Source organism: Myxocyprinus asiaticus, chromosome 17 (genome assembly GCF_019703515.2).
Source record: "Myxocyprinus asiaticus isolate MX2 ecotype Aquarium Trade chromosome 17, UBuf_Myxa_2, whole genome shotgun sequence".
Classification (NCBI taxonomy): Eukaryota; Metazoa; Chordata; class Actinopteri; order Cypriniformes; family Catostomidae; genus Myxocyprinus; species Myxocyprinus asiaticus.
The window spans coordinates 7,616,064-7,636,383 of NC_059360.1; the positions used below are offsets into that span (position 1 = coordinate 7,616,064).

At 38.2% G+C, this 20,320-nt stretch overlaps 1 protein-coding gene across 4 annotated transcripts in view; it reads right to left on the reverse strand.

The window, feature by feature from the left end:
* LOC127454901 (serine/threonine-protein kinase D3-like) overlaps positions 1 to 18,207 on the reverse strand; it is a 201,390-nt gene extending 183,183 nt beyond the window's left edge. For all 4 annotated transcript variants that reach the window (XM_051722418.1, XM_051722419.1, XM_051722420.1 and 1 more), the window contains exons 1-2: positions 17,845 to 18,207; positions 16,121 to 16,761 (exon numbers count right to left, since the gene is read on the reverse strand). In XM_051722418.1, coding sequence (XP_051578378.1) covers positions 16,121 to 16,405 — 285 coding nt within the window. In that variant the 5' untranslated portion in view covers positions 16,406 to 16,761; positions 17,845 to 18,207. The remainder of the gene's footprint in view (positions 1 to 16,120; positions 16,762 to 17,844) is intronic.
* Positions 18,208 to 20,320: the final 2,113 nt, after the last annotated feature.

Here is a 20,320-nt window from a genome sequence, read left to right on the forward strand (position 1 = left end):
TTCTTTTGATTAGGGTAATTAGTACACAAGCATGTAATATTGTTATTTGAACAGAGTGTAGGGAAGAAGTTGTGTTTTTAAGTGTTGTTCGGACACTGCAGCCTCTTGTTTCTGGACATATTTTCAGGAGCGTCATAAAAAAATTAAATCATGTAAACGGATTGTCCATATTTTTAATTCAAGAGTGTAATATAGGATTACAGGCTCGCAAATGTCACCAGTTGTGTTGTATTTAGGTAGTTATTACACATTCCAATCAATTTCTTCGATAATCCCATATAGGCTACAGCATATGATCATGATTAATATTTCTTGATAATAATCAGCACAGCTATACATTTTCTGATGGGTTATTTACGTGTGACGTCAGTGTGTAAATGCAGTGAGTTGACACACCCATCTCTGGGATCTCTACAGACATCCCTTATCCTGTGCGAATCAGGAAGTTAACATTACAGATGTTCACAGTAATAATTAATCTACAGTCAGACATTTGTCCAGAAAACTAACCACATCCAAAAACGGCTTTACTTAATAGCACCATCTACTGTTGGATATGGTAAATGAATTCAGTCTGACTAGAAACGGATAAAACGTATCCTCTGGGGCCAGTTGTTCAAAAGTAATCTGATCGGATTATGGCTATCAGATTGGATCAAATCTTGAAAATGGGTTGTTCAAAAGAAAAAAAGGATTCTGAAATCGGATTAGATCACAAAATCCAATCTTGGTTTTGATCTGGATCAAATCGTCAGTTTGTGTTGTTCAAAACTTTTTAGTAAGATTGGGATACTTTTGATCCAAAAAATCAGGATTATACTGATCCCAGTAGAAGGGTGGATTTCAAAAACAAAAATGTAATAAAACTTTAAAATTGGTCGAAAATATACCATTTGTATCATGTAATATACACAAATTTTGATTTTTTTATTTTGCTCTTGATTAGTTTAACCGTTATAGTGATAAAGTATACAAGTATAAAGTACACATTGGGCTACCAATTAAGCCTTTCAGTAAAGTGAAAAAGAATAAAAGATTTTGCCCCTATAAATAATCCCCCAAACAGATGTCAATCAAAGAAAAATATTTAATTTTAACTGTCATTTGTCACAGTATATTAATTAAAATCAATCATCAGAAATCAACCAGTCAAAAGTAGTTTTTAACGATTGCATCTCTTACTGCACGTCCAGTCAGTTCCTCACTCTGAGAAAATGCCGGAGGTTGGTCTGGGTATTCAGCAGGCTCAGGTGGATCATTATCTTCATCACAGAGAGGGACATTGCACCTTCTAGCAATGTTGTGCAGGACAATATATGCAAGTATTATGTTGCATGCTCCCTGTGGTTCCACTCGCAAGTAGTTAAGGCAAGCGCCTCTTGAGGACTCCATTTAAGCACTTGTTTTGCAATGAGCAGTGTTGAAGCATGCCTGCTCAGGTGTGTTTGCTGCAAGAAAAGGGGTCAACAGCCATGGTAGGAGTGGATAGGCACTGTCTCCTAATATTACGCCATCCGGTCTGCTGTTTTGGAGCTCTCTGTATAGAACACTCTCCCTCAGGCTACGTGCATCATGGACAGACCCAAGCCACCTCACAATGCAGTTTGTGATGATGAGGTCAGCGTTGCCCACAAGTTGGATGTTGATGCTGTGCCTCCCCTTTCAATTGACATACTCCCACTCCCTCTCATGAGGTGCTTGTATGTGCACATGAGTACAGTCAATAACTCCAATAGTATTGGGCATGTTTCCTAAAAGAAAAAGCTTGTGCTTGCTATGGGCAATCTGGTCATCCTTTGGAAATTAAACAAATTGATTGACTTGGCTCGTCAATGTGATTGACACAGATTTCACCACATCACTGACAGTTGATTTGTTCACTCCTATATTGTCATCAACATCTTGGTATAAAGTACCAGTTGCATAGAAGCACAGAGCAATGAGGACCTGTTCTTCCACAGACAGAGCTTGACTCCTTCGGGTTCTGCGTTGAAATTTTGGCCTGATAAGGTCTGCAATGTACTTAAATTCTCTCCTTCCAAACTGACGGTGGCGATGGACAATGCCTGCCATGTCAGTGACTCTCTGTAAGTCCTCTGAGAAAGGCTGAATAAGATGACTATGATTGGTCTTTTCAATCACACACCCAGTAAACATCAATTAGCTGATGTGCTTTGGCTTGTGTTCACTTAAATCAATCAAGACCAAGGCCTATAAACTCCACCAAAAAGGTGGTACAATGCACTCAAAAGGACCTAATTTCACAGTTGCAGAAACCCACGCATTGCTGGAGGGTGTTAGGCACCATTGTTTTAATTCTAAGGGTGGAGACGTGTTTAACAAAAAGAAAAAAGCTATTTGAGATGAAATCGCCCAAAATGTGAATGCCATGGGGTGTGGCCAGAAGAGGACTACAGAGCAAGTGAAATTTAGATGTAAAAATCTGAAGGCCAGGGCAACAAAGGACCATGCTGAAGCAAAATGCACCCAGACAGGCAACATGCCCTTTAGGAGAGGTGATTACACAGATGTAGTTCTTGACATTATTGGAGGTAGAAACTCTCAGTCTCTGCATGGGATTCAAGGTGTTGTTGGGGACGGTAAGTTCACGACTGAAAAGGAAAGTGACACAGATCCTTCTAATGCAGAAGGAGTATTTATTCTGGATCTCAGCCCTGTTATTGAGGAAGCAGGTGGATCCTCACTGGTAGAGCCAGTAGTTATTGCCACAGGAGCTCCGAAAAGAGGCCAGAAGCGTTCTTTCCCAAACACAGATGATGATGCCCATAAATCACTTGTTAAACAAGAAACCTAAAGAGCAGAAGTACAGATTCGTCTGGCAGAGGAATAAATCACTCTTACCCAACTACAGCAAACCAAAGCAAGACTTGAGATCCGACTCCTAAAAGCAGAGCTTCAAAAAGCTGGACTCTCTACAAATAAAGAGCTCTAAACATTTTTTATTTTGTTAACTATTGGACATTTGGCCTTTTAATGATTTAAAACACGTTCAAAATATCCACCATGTATTTGTGAATAATGTATATTTGTTTTTGTATTTATTTGTTGTGGCTTAGATGAAGGGTCTGACTGTTTAAAAGAAATTGAAAAAGGAAAGGGATGTTTGTATTGTTTATTGTCTCTTCAAATAAAAACACTTAAAGTGACCCCATTCTGGCTATTCTACCTGTTGCTCTTTACATAGCTAGTAGCCTACATTGTGATATGTAGTCCCATTTAGAGCACTGGTAATCCAGATTTGGTAATCTTGAAAAGTTTGTATCTGGATCAGGGTGATCCAATCCAATGTTGCTTTGAAAAACTGACACAAAAGTAAGATGGATTACCTGATCCTGGATAGCAAAACATGGGATTTCCAAATCTGGATCATTCTGATCCAGATTAAACTTTTTGAACAACTGGCCTCTGGAGATAAAAAATTAATGACCAGAAGGGGGAATATCAAAAGCAGAGACAAGGAAATCTCCCCCACCCCCCTGGCAAATCGCACCCTGTGTGTGTGTGTGTTTGTGTTTGTGTATGTGTAATATATATATATATATATATATATATATATAACTCAGCAAAAAAAACAAACATCCCTTTTTCAGGACACTGTATTTATAAAGATAGTTTTGTAAAAATCCAAATAACTTTACAGATCTTTATTGAAAAGGGTTTAAACAATGTTTTACATGCTTGTTCAATGAACCATAAACAATTAATGAACATGCACCTGTGGAATGGTCGTTAAGACACTAACAGCTTACAGACGGTAGGCAATTAAGGTCACAGTTATAAAAACTTTCTACTGACTCTGGAAAACACCAAAAGAAAAATGCCCAGTGTCCCTGCTCATCTGCATGAACGTGCCTTAGGCATGCTGCATGGAGGCATGAGGACTGCAGATGTGGCCAGGGCAATAAATTGCAATGTCCATACTGTGAGACGCCTAAGACAGCGCTACAGGGAGACAGGAAGGACAGCTGATGGTCCACGCAGTGGCAGACCACGTGTAACAACACCTGCACAGGATCAGTACATCTAAATATCACACCTGTGGGACAGGTACAGGATGCAACAACAACTGCCTGAGTTAAACCAGGAACACACAGTCCCTCCATCAGTGCTCAGACTGTCCACAATAGGCTGAGAGAGGCTGGACTGAGGGCTTGTAGGCCTGATGTAAGGCAGGTCCTTACCAGACATCAACAGCAACAACGTCGCCTACGGGCACAAACCCACCTTCGCTGGACCAGACAGGACTGGCAAAAAGTGCTCTTCACTGACGAGTCACAGTTTTGTCCCACCAGGGGTGATGGTCAGGCTCATGTTTATCGTTGAAGGAATGAGTGTTACACCGAGGCCTGTACTCTGGAGCAGGATCAATTTGGAGGTGGAGGGTCCGTCATGGTCTGGGGCGGTGTGTCACAGCATCATCGGACTGAGCTTGTTGTCATTGCAGGCAATCTCAATGCTGTGCATTACAGGGAAGACATCATCCTCCCTCATGTGGTACCCTTCCTGTAGGCTCATCTTGACATGACCCTCCAGCATGACAATGCCACCAGCCATACTACTCGTTCTGTGCGTGATTTCCTGCAAGACAAGAATGTCAGTGTTCTGCCATGGCCAGCGAAGAGCCCGGATCTCAATCCCATTGAGCTCGTCTGGGACCTGTTGGATCAAACGGTGAGGGCTAGGGCCATCCCTCCAGAAATGTCTGGGAAATTGCAAGTGCCTTGGTGGAAGAGAGGGGTAACATCTCACAGTAAAAACTGGCAAATCTGGTGCTGTCCATGAGGAGGAGATGCACTGCAGTACTTAATGCAGCTGGTGGCCACACCAGATACTGACTGTTACTTTTGATTTTGACCCCACTTTGTTAAGGACACATTATTCCATTTCTGTTAGTCACATGTCTGTGAAACTTGTTCAGTTTATGTCTTAGTTGTTGAATCTTTTTATGTTCATACAAATATTTACACGTGTTAATTTTGCTGAAAATAAAAGCAGTTGAAAGTGAGAGGACGTTTTTTTTTTTGCTGAGTTTGTGTATATATATATATATATATATATATATTACACACACACACACACACTGGCTGCCAAAAGTTTGGAGTAATGTACAGATTTTGCTCTTATGGAAAGAAATTAGTACTTTTATTCACAAAAGTGGCATTCAACTGATCACAGTGTGTAGTCAGACATTAATAACGTGAAAAATTACTAATACAATTGGGGAAAAAAATTCAGAACAATACTTCAAAGATTTCTCATAAAAAAATACTCCACGTGCAACAATGACAGCTTTGCAGAACCTTGGCATTCTAGATGTCAGTTTGTCCAAGTACTCAGGTGACACACGCTTCCTGTAGCACTTGCCATAGATGTGACTGTCTTCTCGGGCACTTCTCACGCACCTTACATAACACTCTTTTCCAATTATCTGTTGTCCAATGTCTGTGTTTCTTTGCCCACAAGCTTTTCTTTTTGATTTTCTGTTTCAGAAGTGGCTCTTTCTTTGCAATTCTTCCCATAAGGCCTGCACCCCTGAGTCTTCTCTTTCCTGTTGTACATGAAACTGGTGTTGAGCAGGTAGAATTCAATGAAGCTGTCAGCTGAGGACATGAGAGGTGTCTATTTCTCAAACTAGAGACTCTGATGTACTTATCCTCTTGTTTAGTTGCACATCTGGCCTTACACATCTCTTTCTGTCCTTGTTAGAGCCAGTTGTCCTTTGTCTTTGAAGACTGTAGTGTACACCTTTGTATGAAATCTTCAGTTTTCTGGCAATTTCAAGAATTGTATAGCCTTCAATCCTCAAAACAATGATTGACTGATGAGTTTCTAGAGAAAGCTGTTTCTTTTTTGCAATTTTTGACCTAATATTGATCTTAAGACATGCCAGTCAACTGCATAATGTGGCAACTCAACGCAAAAAAAAAAAAAAGAAGAAAAAAAGACAATATTAAGCTTAATTTAACAAACCAAATAGCTTTCAGCTGTGTTTGATATAATGGCAAGTGATTTTCTAGTACCAAATTAGCAATTTAGCATGATTACTCAAGGATAAGGTGTTGGAGTGTTGGCTGCTGGAAATGGGGCCTGCTTAGATTTGATCAAAAATGACTTTTTTCAAATAGTGATGATGTTTTTTGTCCTGACTATACTTTGTGATCAGTTGAATGCCACTTTGGTGAATTAAAGTACCAATTTCCTTCTGAAACAGTTAAATCTGTACATTATTCCAAACTTTTGGCCGCCTGGTGTGTGTGTGTGTGTGTGTGTGTGTGTGTGTGTGTGTGTGATATATATATATATATATATATATAAGTTGAAGTCAGAAGTTTACATACACCTTAGCCAAATACATTTAAACTCAGTTTTTCACAAGTCCTGACATTTAATCTTGTAGGTCAGTTAGGATCACTACTTTATTTTAAGAATGTGAAATGTCAGGATAATAGTAGAGAGAATGATTTATTTCAGCTTTTATTTCTTTCATCACATTCTCAGTGGGTCAGAAGTTTACATACACTTTGTTAGTATTTGGTAGCATTGCCTTTAAATTGTTTAACTTGGGTCAAACGTTTTGGGTAGCCTTCCACAAGCTTCTCACAATAAGTTGCTGGAATTTTGGCCCATACCTCCAGGCAGCACTTGTGTAACTGAGTCAGGTTTGTAGGCCTCCTTGCTCGCACGATGTTGCTACAATATAGCCACATAATTTTCCTTCCTCATGATGCCATCTATTTTGTGAAGTGCACCAGTACCTCTTGCAGCAAAGCACCCCCACAACATGATGCTGCCACTCCCACACTTCACGGTTGGGATGGTGTTCTTCGGATTGCAAGCCTCACCCTTTTTCCTCCAAACATAACGATGGTCATTATGGCCAAACAGTTTAATTTTTGTTTCATCAGACCAGAGGACATTTCTCCAAAAAGTACAACCTTTGTCACCATCTGCCCTTGCAAACTATAGTCTGGCTTTTTTATGGTGGTTTTGGAGCAGTGGCTTCTTCCTTGCTGAGCACCTTTTCAGGTTATGCTGATATAGGACTTGTTTTACTATGGATATAGATACTTGTCTACCTGTTTCCTCCAGCATATTCACAAGGTACTTTGCTGTTGTTCTGGGATTGATTTGCACTTTTCGCACCAAACTACACTCATCTCCAGAAGACTTAATGCATCTCCTTCCTGAGCGATATGATGGCTGTTTGGTCCCATGGTGTTTATACTTGCGTACTATTGTTTGTGCAGATGAATGTGGTACCATCAGGCCTTTGGAAATTGCTACCAAGGATGATCCAGACTTGTGGAGGTCCATCATTTTTTTTTCTGAGGTCTTGGCTGATTTCTTTTGATTTTCCCATGATGTCAAGCAAAGATACACTGAGTTTGAAGATAGGCCTTAAAATACACCCACAGGTACACCTCCAGTTGACTCCAATAAGCCAATTAAACTATCAGAAGCTAATTGCCTAAAGGCTTGACATAACTTTCTGGACTTTTCCAAGCTGCTTAAAGGCACAGTTAGCTTAGTGTATGTAAAGTTCTGATCCACTAGAATTGTGATATAGTCAATTAAAAGTGAAACAATCTGTCTGTAAACAATTACTGGAAAAATTATTCATGTCATACACAAAGTAGATGTCAAGTCATTTTTATATGTATAGAGCTTTTCACAACACACATCGTTTCAAAGATGCTTTACAGAAAATTATGCATTAACAAAACATTAAACTGTAATATCTATAAAGTCTTAGAGTGATCATTGTGTAGTTTGATTAAATATGATTGTAAAATGTGTATAAAAATGTAATAAATAATAATTGTATTTAGAACCCCTGTGAGCAAGCTGAAGGTGACTGTGGCAAGGAACACAAAACTCCATAAAATGTCCTAAATGACTTGCCAAAACTATAGTTTTCTAATATGAAATCTGTGGAATAAAATTAATTTTATATACACACAGTTGTGCTCAAAAGTTTGCATACCCTGGCAGAAATTGTGAAATTTTGGCATTGATTTTGAAAATATGACTGATCATGCAAAAAAAAACAACAACTGTCTTTTATTTAAGGATAGTGATCATATGAAGCCATTTATTATCACATAGTTGTTTGGCTCCTTTTTTATATCATAATGGTAACAGAAATCACCCAAATGGCCCTTTTCAAAAGTTTACATACCCTTGAATGTTTGGCCTTGTTACAGACACACAAGGTGACACACACAGGTTTAAATGGAAATTAAAGATTAATTTCCCACACCTGTGGCTTTTTAAATTGCAATTAGTGTCATATATATATATATATATATATATATATATATATATATATATATATATATATATATACTATTATAAACATAATATAATGATTTATTTTGATATATATTGTTATGCATATTAACATATTAACATAACATATTAGACAGTTATTAAATATTGGATCTGTATATCAGTTATCGGACATATAAACATAAATCAGTATTGGGTTGATCTTATTTATACAGATTCACTGCATTGCTGAAAAAAAACCTGAGATTAGGATTAAAACTTGTTACTGATTAAAACTCAAGTTATCAATCAGAAGGTTAATGTTTTGCTGCCATTTTATGGTGTTAGATAACAAAATATCAAACCAAATGTCATCTGCAACAAACAATTCCAGATCTTCTAGATCTCATAAATACATTTTTCTAAACCATTTTTGCATGACTTTTAACCAACTACGGTGAATTTTAGTGGATGTGACCACAGGTGTAGTTCCTCACATTAACTATGGCCATGTTCCACATGTTTGATAGCCAGAAAGTGTCCAAATGTGTGTTGTTTATCACTTCAAACCTAACAAATTATTTTTGTGACCATGGGGACCATTGTATGTGCTGTCATATATTATATGCTATCATACCACTGTGCCCTTGAGAGAGTAATTTAACGCCAGGTTGTTCCAGGGAAATTGTTTCTTTCATAAATGTAAGTGTAAGGATAATAGGGGTGTAACGGTTCTCGGTAAAAGCATTTGCATCTCGGGTTCATCTCGAGTCTAACAACGCATCTGTATCATACCGTTTGGTGAAGAAAACATAGCATCAAATAGACAGGTACAGTTATAACCTCCGCTAATGCACCTGCTGTATGGCTCTGTAGATGTACAGGTGCATCTCAATAAATTAGAATGTCGTGGAAAAGTTCATTTATTTCAGTAATTCAACTCAAATTGTGAAACTCGTGTATTGAATAAATTCAATGCACACAGACTGAAGTAGTTTAAGTCTTTGGTTCTTTTAATTGTGATGATTTTGGCTCACATTTAACAAAAACCCACCAATTCACTATCTCAAAAAATTAGAATATGGTGACATGCCAATCAGCTAATCAACTCAAAACACCTGCAAAGGTTTCCTGAGCCTTCAAAATGGTCTCTCAGTTTGGTTCACTAGGCTATACAATCATGGGGAAGACTGCTGATCTGACAGTTGTCCAGAAGACAATCACTGACACCCTTCACAAGGAGGGTAAGCCACAAACATTCATTGCCAAAGAAGCTGGCTGTTCACAGAGTGCTGTATCCAAGCATGTTAACAGAAAGTTGAGTGGAAGGAAAAAGTGTGGAAGAAAAAGATGCACAACCAACCGAGAGAACCGCAGCCTTATGATTGTCAAGCAAAATCGATTCAAGAATTTGGGTGAACTTCACAAGGAATGGACTGAGGCTGGGGTCAAGGCATCAAGAGCCACCACACACAGACATGTCAAGGAATTTGGCTACAGTATTCCTCTTGTTAAGCCACTCCTGAACCACAGACAACGTCAGAGGCATCTTACCTGGGCTAAGGAGAAGAAGAACTGGACTGTTGCCCAGTGGTCCAAAGTCCTCTTTTCAGATGAGAACAAGTTTTGTATTTCATTTGGAAACCAAGGTCCTAGAGTCTGGAGGAAGGGTGGAGAAGCTCATAGCCCAAGTTGCTTGAAGTCCAGTGTTAAGTTTCCACAGTCTGTGATGATTTGGGGTGCAATGTCATCTGCTGGTGTTGGTCCATTGTGTTTTTTGAAAACCAAAGTCACTGCACCCGTTTACCAAGTAATTTTGGAGCACTTCATGCTTCCTTCTGCTGACCAGCTTTTTAAAGATGCTGATTTCATTTTCCAGCAGGATTTGGCACCTGCCCACACTGCCAAAAGCACCAAAAGTTGGTTAAATGACCATGGTGTTGGTGTGCTTGACTGGCCAGCAAACTCACCAGACCTGAACCCCATAGAGAATCTATGGGGTATTGTCAAGAGGAAAATGAGAAACAAGAGACCAAAAAATGCAGATGAGCTGAAGGCCACTGTCAAAGAAACCTGGGCTTCCATACCACCTCAGCAGTGCCACAAACTGATCACCTCCATGCCACGCCGAATTGAGGCAGTAATTAAAGCAAAAGGAGCCCCTACCAAGTATTGAGTACATATACAGTAAATGAACATACTTTCCAGAAGGCCAACAATTCACTAAAAATGTTTTTTTTATTGGTCTTATGATGTATTCTAATTTTTTGAGATAGTGAATTGGTGGGTTTTTGTTAAATGTGAGCCAAAATCATCACAATTAAAAGAACCAAAGACTTAAACTACTTCAGTCTGTGTGCAATGAATTTATTTAATACACGAGTTTCACTATTTGAGTTGAATTACTGAAATAAATGAACTTTTCCATGACATTCTAATTTATTGAGATGCACCTGTATACTCTCCACCTGTGTCTCATGTGGGTCAACTTTCTACAGAGAGTAGATTTCCAATTAGCTGATTTAACATATTAATAGTTAATGACATCACAGTTTTGCACGTGTTGGTGATTAGTTGAAAATGGCAAGCGGAGAAGATAAGCCAATGAAAGAGCAGCTCCCTGTGTCATTCAGGTCTCCTGTCTGGAAAACATTTTTAATTTGCAGTCATTTACACCAGCAATGGTAAAAAAAAAAAAAAAAAATGCTGACGAAACAGTCAGTTTGCAGATCATTGATCAACGTAAGTGCCGTAAACTTATGGTAATACATCAAACATGATAGCTATTTACGACAACATCACTCTGGTATAAATGGACCCTTTTCACGTATCCAGTTGTAGCCGCATAGCAGGGTAAACTTGAATGGCGATAAATCGGAGACCACAGCAAATGTAATTTTTTCTTACCAATTTGCTCCAACAGCAAAAGAAAAAAAATCAACAATTATGCTTTCACAGCTTTGAAAAAGAAGATAAAAATACAGCACTGGATAACAGCAGTAAGAAGAGAGAAACAGACAAAATTTTCAGTCACTTCCTCAGCAGCTGTTGTTAGAAGCCTCACTGCAGCTATGGTAACTGATTTTTAAAAAGTTTGCTACATTTACATTGTTAAAGAAGGCGGAAACGCATCACGACAGGTTTGTGAAAAGGCTCCTTAGCGCACAGCGCGCAGTTGAGCCCAAAACTGCACACACTCCCTTCTGTTTTTAAGCAGGCACTCAGTGCTAATTCAGACAGACATATGTAAAACAATAACTAAAGTGTGTGGGGTGTTCATTGTCAAAGATAAGTTGCCTTACTCAGTAGATGAAGATTTAAAATCGCACATGTGATTAAAACACTCGAGCCGCATTACAACATCCCTTCTCATATCCATTTTATTAGCAAGGTTATTCCTTCTATAGTGATGTACAGTTTCCGATTGTTGAATATGTGTTGAGCTGAGTTTGAAATGCTCTTTATGTCGATGCATTAAGCATAATAATGCAGTTATGAAGTTCAAATGGTGATTTGGTAATTAGAGAAAAAGGTTCCTAACAGAAATTAATCATTGCTTTGCTATAGTAATATTATAGTAATCATAACTGAAATAACCTTTATTGGAAGAAACCATGGTTTTGATACAATTACCCATGGTTTTACTTCAGTAATAGTGTAGTATTCATATACAGTAGTAACCATGGTTTTACTATAGTAATATTGTTGTAAACATGACTGTATGAATCATGGTTAATATTTTGGTTACTATGGTTTTACAAAAAAAAAAAAAAAAAACTATGGTTGCTGTTGTAAACTGTGGTGATTTTTTTGTAAGGGCAAACCTGTTTCAACAGTTGTGTTTGTAACCAAATTGAGTATTCTTACTTCTGATTTGGCAGTGGTACCTTTTTTCCTGAACATAGCAAGTACCGAACCATACCGAAACCCTGACACTAAAACCGTAATACTACCCAAACTGTGAGAAATCTGAACCGTTTCACCCCTAAAGGATAAAGGCATCTGATAAATGCCTAATTTACCTGTGTGTATGCTTTAGTTTGTCATTGAGGATAGAGTCCATGTTGATGGAAAGTAATGCTATATTCCCCCTAAGTTTATGACTGAGATCAGAAAAATCACATTCATCACCTTTCCACTCTAACCCCATGACCAGCAGAAATGTCCGGCTACCAGCAAGCATCCCACCTTATGTGGATCTGATTAGACATAGATGTGATTGAATGAAAATTTGTTTTTTAATCAGTCACTAATACTCCTCATGCTCATTCATCTAAATCAACTTCCTGAAGATTACAGGAAATAACACACCTCAGTCAATTAGTCTCACCCTTTTATAGAAATTAATTGAATTCCACTTCAAATAGAAACATAATAATTTGGTCTAGCCTATATATCGCAGAATAAAGGCTTGGGTATAATTTTTTCGTGTTCTGGGTCACCTTGCACACGGTCGAGCGCTCAGCCTTTCGTGGTATACTCTTTTGACCGTGAGCAAATACAAACGCATTCGACACATGCACACTACAACTTCTTTGTGCTACTCTTTTAGTACAGTCAACGGCAGGAACATGCGCAACGATGCACACAGACTGTGTGTCCACACATACTATGCTGATGAGGAAATCTACATCACACATACTGTGAACATTCCGGTAAGCAACATGGACAACCGAAGTATACTTTGGCCTTATAAAATAACATTCTTCCATGATGATCTTCTAGATTTTGAATGTTACAACTTTTTAACGAAAAGTGATTACTCTGCCTTGTGTTAGTAGATTGTGATGTGTAATTTGTCATCAAGACCAAGAAAACCAACCAGCATCATGTTAGCATCTAGATTCCTACACAAATGTTGATTAAAGACCCCATGAAATGGCTTGTGAGCACCGTTTTCTCTCCTGTGTTGATGTATTTTCTATTGAAACCGGAAGTTTAAACCAGGATGAGTCTTATTGCAAGGCTTTATATATATATACACACAGTGGCAGCCAAATGTTTGGAATAATGTACAGATTTTGCTCTTATGGAAAGAAATTGGTACTTTTATTCACCAAAGTGGCATTCAACTGATCATAATGTATAGTCAGGACATTAATAATATGAAAATTTGCAATTACAATTAAAAAAAAAAAAAAAATCAGAACTTCTTAAACTACTTCAAAGAGTTCTCATCAAAAAATCCTCCACGTGCAGCAATGATAGCTTTGCAAATCCTTGGCATTCTAGCAGTCAGTTTGTCCAACACTTGTGGCTGTCTTGTCGGGCACTTCTCACGCACCTTACAGTCTAACTGATCCCACAAAAGTTCAATGGGGTTAAGATCCATAACACTCTTTTCTAATTATCTGTTGTCCAATGTCTGTGTTTCTTTGCCCACTCTAAGATTTTCTTTTTGTTTTTCTGTTTCAAAAGTGGCTTTTTCTTTGCAATTCTTCCCATAAGGCCTGCACCCGAGTCTTCTCTTTACTGTTGTACATGAAACTGGTGTTGTGCGGGTAGAATTCTATGAAGCTGTCAGCTGAGGACATGTGAGGCATCTATTTCTCAAACTAGAGACTTTGATGCACTTATCCTCTTGTTTAGTTGTACATCTGGCCTTCCACATCTCATTCTGTCCTTGTTTCAGCCTGTTGTCCTTAGATTTTGAAGACTGTAGTGTACACCTTTGTATGAAATCTTCAGGTTTTTGGCCATTTCAAGCATTATACAGCCTTCATTCCTCAAAACAATGATTGACTGGCGAATTTCTAGAGAAAGCTGTTTCTTTTTTGCCATTTTTGACCTAATATTGACTTTAAGACATGCCAGTCTATTGCATACTGTGGCAACTCAAAAACAAACACAAAGACAATGTTAAGCTTTATTTGGCTTTCAACTGTTTTATATAATGGCAAGTGATTTTCTAGTACCAAATTAGCAATTTAGCATGATTACTCAAGGATAAGGTGTTGGAGTGATGGCTGTTGGAAATGGGGCCTGTCTAAATTTGATCAAAAATGACTTTTTTCAAATAGGGATGGTGCTGATTTTTACATCATTTTTACATTCCACTGCACGGTACAGCTCAACTCGACTCGACTCTGCTCGCTTTTTGGGGGTTTTCCACTGTGGATAGTACCTAGTACCTGATACTTTTTTTAGTACCACCTCGGTCGAGGTTCCAAGCGAGCCGATACTAAATGTGATGTCAAAACCCTGCAGAATCGTCACTACCAGCGTCACTGGATTTGCGAAACGGGACATCAACCAGCTAGTTTTAAAGTTAGCAACAGCGATAGCAGTATCATTTGTTCATGCGACTTTTGAATTGTAAAAAGAAATGGCTGTGCACAAAACCATGCCGTGGTCAATAAACGAGGTGCAGACGTTCCTCTCGTTAGCAACTAACGAAATGACGCGAAACGAAAAAGTCTTTCAGGAAGTGTTTCAACTGTTGGCCGCACACAGCTACCACCGGACCTACCAACAGTATAGGGAAAAGTTAAAAAAACGTAAAAGTGACTACAGAACCATCAAGGACCACAACAGCCGGAGTGGTTCAAACAGAAGAAAGTGGAAGTGGTTTGACCAAATGGACACTATCTATGGCAATAGACCGGCGAGCAATGGGAGGGAGAGTGCCCTGGACTCTGCGTTGTTGGAGTCCATGATGGAGGATGGTACGTTTTGTTACATTAACTCTATATTCTGCTTGAAAGCTTCACTTTATTTAGTTGACCAGCTACTGGAAAGCTTGCTTCTAAAACAACCAGGAAAAATCACCATGCAACAACTGCTTTATGCAGCACAATGAGCTAGTAGCTAACAGCTAGTGGTCATGTTATTGTTTATGGTCAGTAATGTTTGTGTCGCGTTTAAGATGGTGTCACAGCAGTAGAGGTGGCGCAACAATGACGATCAGCCTATACTCCCACCCACTGCAGTGGAAAAGCAAGCTCAGAAAAGTAAAGCGAGCTGAGTTGAGTCGAGTTGAGTCGAACCGTAACGTGCAGTGGAAAAGTGCCATTTGTGATCAGTTGAATGCCACTTTGGTGAATTAAAGTACCAATTTCCTTCCGAAACAGCAAAATCTGGATATTATTACAAACTTTTGGTCACCAGTGTTTATATAGACAATAGTCTTTAGTTTACATCATAGCCATGAACAATGATTGGCTTACTGCTATTGCTAATTGGAGGCAGGTGATTAAAAAGTGCAGCATTCTAGTCCCGGAAGTAAATATATATAAAATATATATATATATACAGTATGTTTAATAGCATAATTGCTGGTAAAGAACTACACTACCCGTGATGCTGAAGAGAAAAGATCCATCAGAGAATCACAGCCAACAAAGCACGCCAAATGTGCCAATTTCAATAGTCAAAATCAATTGGCATATTTCTCCCATCATTTCGGTTTGCAATGCTTCATGTGATTGTAGTTCATTTCCTCATGAAAGACGCTAAGTACACAGTCTTGTACCTTTGCCTTTTTTTCCAATTTTCAAATACCTTTTGGCTTTAAATCTAAATTTTTAATGTTGTGATCCACCTGGGAGCTGGTTGGTTTGTTTCATGGCTTAGAACTATTTTATGAAGAATTTCATAAAATCCCTATGGAAAAAAACTAATGTTTAATGTTTACAGTTTTCCCCAAAGAAAGCGACACATTTAAAATGTGTATATCAGCTAAAAGTTCACTTTGTGAACTTTTTGGAGGATGGTAGCATATAGATGGCCTCAAAAATAACAGACATGGACCTCATTCTGGTTTCATGGGGTGTCATTAAAGCAAAAAAAAGACTATGAAAATAAAGAATATCATTTAACCTTTCTTTTTTACCTTTTGATCGACTATGGAGCAGACCAAATCTTTCACAGAGCTGAGCGACAGATCGTGCGGTTCCAGGGTGACCATCTCCCTGGTAAGTCCAATCTGAAGGAGGAAGGAGACTCCATGGATGGAGTATGTGGGGCTCGGAACACTGTGATTCCCATTGGAGAGGCGGACGCAGAGTGGCACCGGTGGGCTGGGTGATGGAGAGTGGGTAGGAGGTGCAGTTTGATGCTGACAGTGGATGAAGGGTTTTGGTAAAGTCACAGGAGACGTGCTACTACTGGCAGACATTAGTTTTCACCGCAGATCGAAGGGGCCACTGTGTAAAACTGGAGGTGACAAGCTTGGAAAACGTGCCTGATGTCCACTGAGCCACTATTTAAAATAAACATGGAATCCTTCTGTCCTAACGCAGGTGAAGACAATTGTCACAGGCATGTGCAATCCATGATGAATGAAGTAATGAAATTGGTACAAGGAATATGAACAATGTGCAGTCCAGATAGCATACTTCACTGCTGTCTCTGCAGTATCCAGCATATGCTGCACATGTTGGATTGTTAAAAGTGTCACTCCATAGCCGAGCAGTCAGGATGCCAGCATGATGCTTGACAAAGTGACTGGCATTTTAAACCAGTTCCTCCTTCCTGTTTGAAACAAAACTAATTTTAGATCATATCCTCATTCCCTGAATAGGGGTACAATAGGTCCTACAAGAATTTCCACACCATTCAACTAATTAATTTTAAAAATAATTTCAGGCAAATTCAAATTTATGAAGCTATTGTTGCCCAACCTTCATTGACAGCAAACCTGAAATCTGTTCCTTTTAACTCATTAAATACAATATGTCCTTAATTAGTTATTATTTTGACCTTTTGACAGCCTTAATATTCTTTATTTTAAGTTCCTGTTTTATAGATTTACTAGGTCCAACTTTATATTAGGGGTCTTAATCAACTATATGTACTAACATTAAAATACATACAATACTGTACATGTATTTATTGTGTTGTTCTACAAAATTCTCACAAGACTTACATTTGCTACTACTGAGGTTGAGGTACGATAGGTTTAGAAGTAAAGGTAGGGTTAAGTTTAGGGTTTTGGGTTAGGTTTAGGGTTAGATGTAAGGTTAATGGTGTAATCACAGATGTAATTAAATGCAGGGACTTTAAATGTAAGTACAATGCAACAACATGTATGTACATAATAGGTACATTGTATAAAAGTATTAAGTACATAGTAGACACCTAATATGAAGTGAGTCCATTTACTGTAACAATGCGAAAACAAAATATTTCCTGGATTCCCTGCTTGGGAATCGCTTCTCAATACAAGAGCAATATCTAGCCAATAGGCTTGGAAGTCACAATTTTAAAATTCCTTGATATTTCCAGATTTTCCATGACCATGGGAACCCTGTCTATAAGACTAAGGGTGCAGCTTAATCTCTACGTGTGTTCGGAAGAGTTTTGCACATTTTTGTCTTTTGCGATGAAGAACTCACATCTGGAAGCACATCTGGGGACCCTCACACCCTGGATAACATAACTGGCACAAGACCACAAATACCAGCAAAACAAGTATACAGTGTCTTTGTACAAGCTTTATCGTGACACGTTAGGAACAACCGAATCTAAAAAAAAAAAAAAAAAAAAATGTTTTTTAAAAACATTCAATGCTTTTACACATACGCTAACCGGAGTAGGAAAAGAGAGGAAACATACCTTTAATGCTGAAAGGCGTTTCACTAACAATTGAACTGCAGACAAAAAGCTTACTATCAATAAAAAAGACTTAAACTCCTCGAGGTTTCTTCTTCAAAGTTTTCGAGTTTAAACATGGCCAGTAAAGCAATGGTCTGTAATAGACTCCATTCCTTCAGCTGGATTTGAAAACATTCTATACTTTTTTCATTTCGCATTGCTACTTTGTACGCGTTTTACTATCTGTTCCGCATCTCCGCTCAAAACGCTGCATGGCTAGAGAAGGTAAAAGTTGAAGGAAACGGCAGGGCTGCCGATCAGAAGGTGTGAATTTGAGCTTGATAAATGCAGAAATGTTTTTTTATCTTTCTCTCTCTGCCTGACGCGCATGTCTCTCACGCGCAGTTTCCGTTATGTGAGCTCTGAGTGTGTGTTTGCGCCCTCTATCGGCATCATTCTAAATTCATTATGACGCATATAGAACGTTCCGAATGTTACAATTACGTTGTGCGATGTGTGATTGTACACAAAACTCATCGTGTGCGTTCCTGTAGTTTTTATCATTTTGCTTGGATTTAACTGTGCTGACTTTTAATATTAACTACCAAACTTAAAAGAAAAAGACAAATCGTTGGTGTCCATCTAACTTTTGAAATATGAAAATTTGTTCACATTTAATACGATTATAATCAATTGCTTAGTTTAAATGTTTTAAGTCACAATACAAAGACATTTGTTTTGTTTTTGTTTTTTGGTAGGACCTTTCCTAAAAAGATAGGGTCACACTTTTGTAACAGATCACTATGGAAGTAATTATTGTACAGTACATTGAAATATATGAAAATACATAAATACATTTTTTGCAATTTATTAGCCCATTGATTAATTATCTGTCATGTTATATGACATTACTTTATGTAAACTAACAGTAGTATATGCACATCTAATAGAAGCAGGTATACAGCTAAAAATGTATATCCATTAGGGGGGTTGAGCTAAAGTGTAATGACAACGTTTCGACCCTAAATGGGCTGTTTGACCTGAAGAAGACCCATTCAGGGTAAAAACATTGTCATTAAACTTGAACCGCAGTGTTTTTCCTTTCTTCTATGGACATTATATTATGTACTAATGTTTGACAATGACCTATTAATGATTGTTATAACTTATTAGTTAATGTTATTATAACATGTTACCACAGATGCAAAAACCTTGAACAACAATAGCAGAAAACCTTCAGCTGCAAACCAACAAACTCTCACTGATCAACTGTACTGTTTATTTATTTGAGAAGCCTAGTCTAGAAATGGTACACAAGAAGATTATTTAAAGACAAAATCTGTCTCATTGTTTACACAGTAATTGACACTTCTGAACATAAAAAAATGAGTGAAAATAAAAAGTAATTAAAATTAATGTAATTTACCTCAATTCATAATAACTTTTAATTAATACCAACATCATGTAATAATGTTATTCAACAGCAACTGTGTTTCCACACTGAGTGACAGTCAATATTGAGGAAAAGAGATCTTGTTAGCCCAGGTCATCAATCCTCCAGTGATGTCCTTCACAGTTTATCTGCTCGATCTCAAGTCCAGACAGCTTCTCCAGGAGCAAAACCATCTTCTGAGAGTCATTGCTAAGTTTGCACACCACAAGCACTACATAAAAATAAAGGTAAACAAAGAGAAAAAGTAATCCTGTCACAGCCATATCACTCACAATTTTTTTTTTTTTTTTTTTTTTTAATAAGGCATGTTACGCATAGAGGGTGAAGATATAACTTATGCCCTTTTCCTTGGGGTGCTAGTCAAGTCAAGTCATTTTTATAAGTATAGAGCCCTTCACAACACACATCATTTGTGGGGCAGTGGTAGCTCAGCAGTTAAGGCTCTGGGTTACTGATCAGAAGGTCGAGGGTTCAAGCCACTGTTGGGCCCTTGAGCAAGGCCCTTGACCCTATCTGCTCCAGGGGCGCCGTATCATGGCTGACCCTGCACTCTGACCCCAGCCTAGCTGGGATATGTGAAAAAGAAGAATTTCACTGTATATGTGCAAATGTTTAATGCGTGATGAATAAAGAAAATTATTATTATTAATTATTTCAAAGCAGCTTTACAGATCATGCATTAATATAAAATGAAACTTTAATATCTATAATGTCTTAGAGTCATCATTGGCTGTGTCTCGTTTGGAAGGCTGCGTCCTCCGGAGGTCGCATTTGTCGGCCGCATATGTCATCGAGGCTGTCTCGTTTCAGAAAAGCGAGTAGGACACTTCGAATGCAGCCTTCGAATGCCACCTTTTTTCACGGGAATTCGGAGGATGCATGAGGTGTATTCTTCGTGGGCACTCGCAACCCACAATTTTTTGCTTCAACGGAAATGTCTAAAAAAAAATATGATGTTCAAATGCAAGGAATGTTAATTCCCAAGTTGAAGTACCTCAGTAGATGGGTGCAGAGTATATAATATGTATAATTATATTAATATAT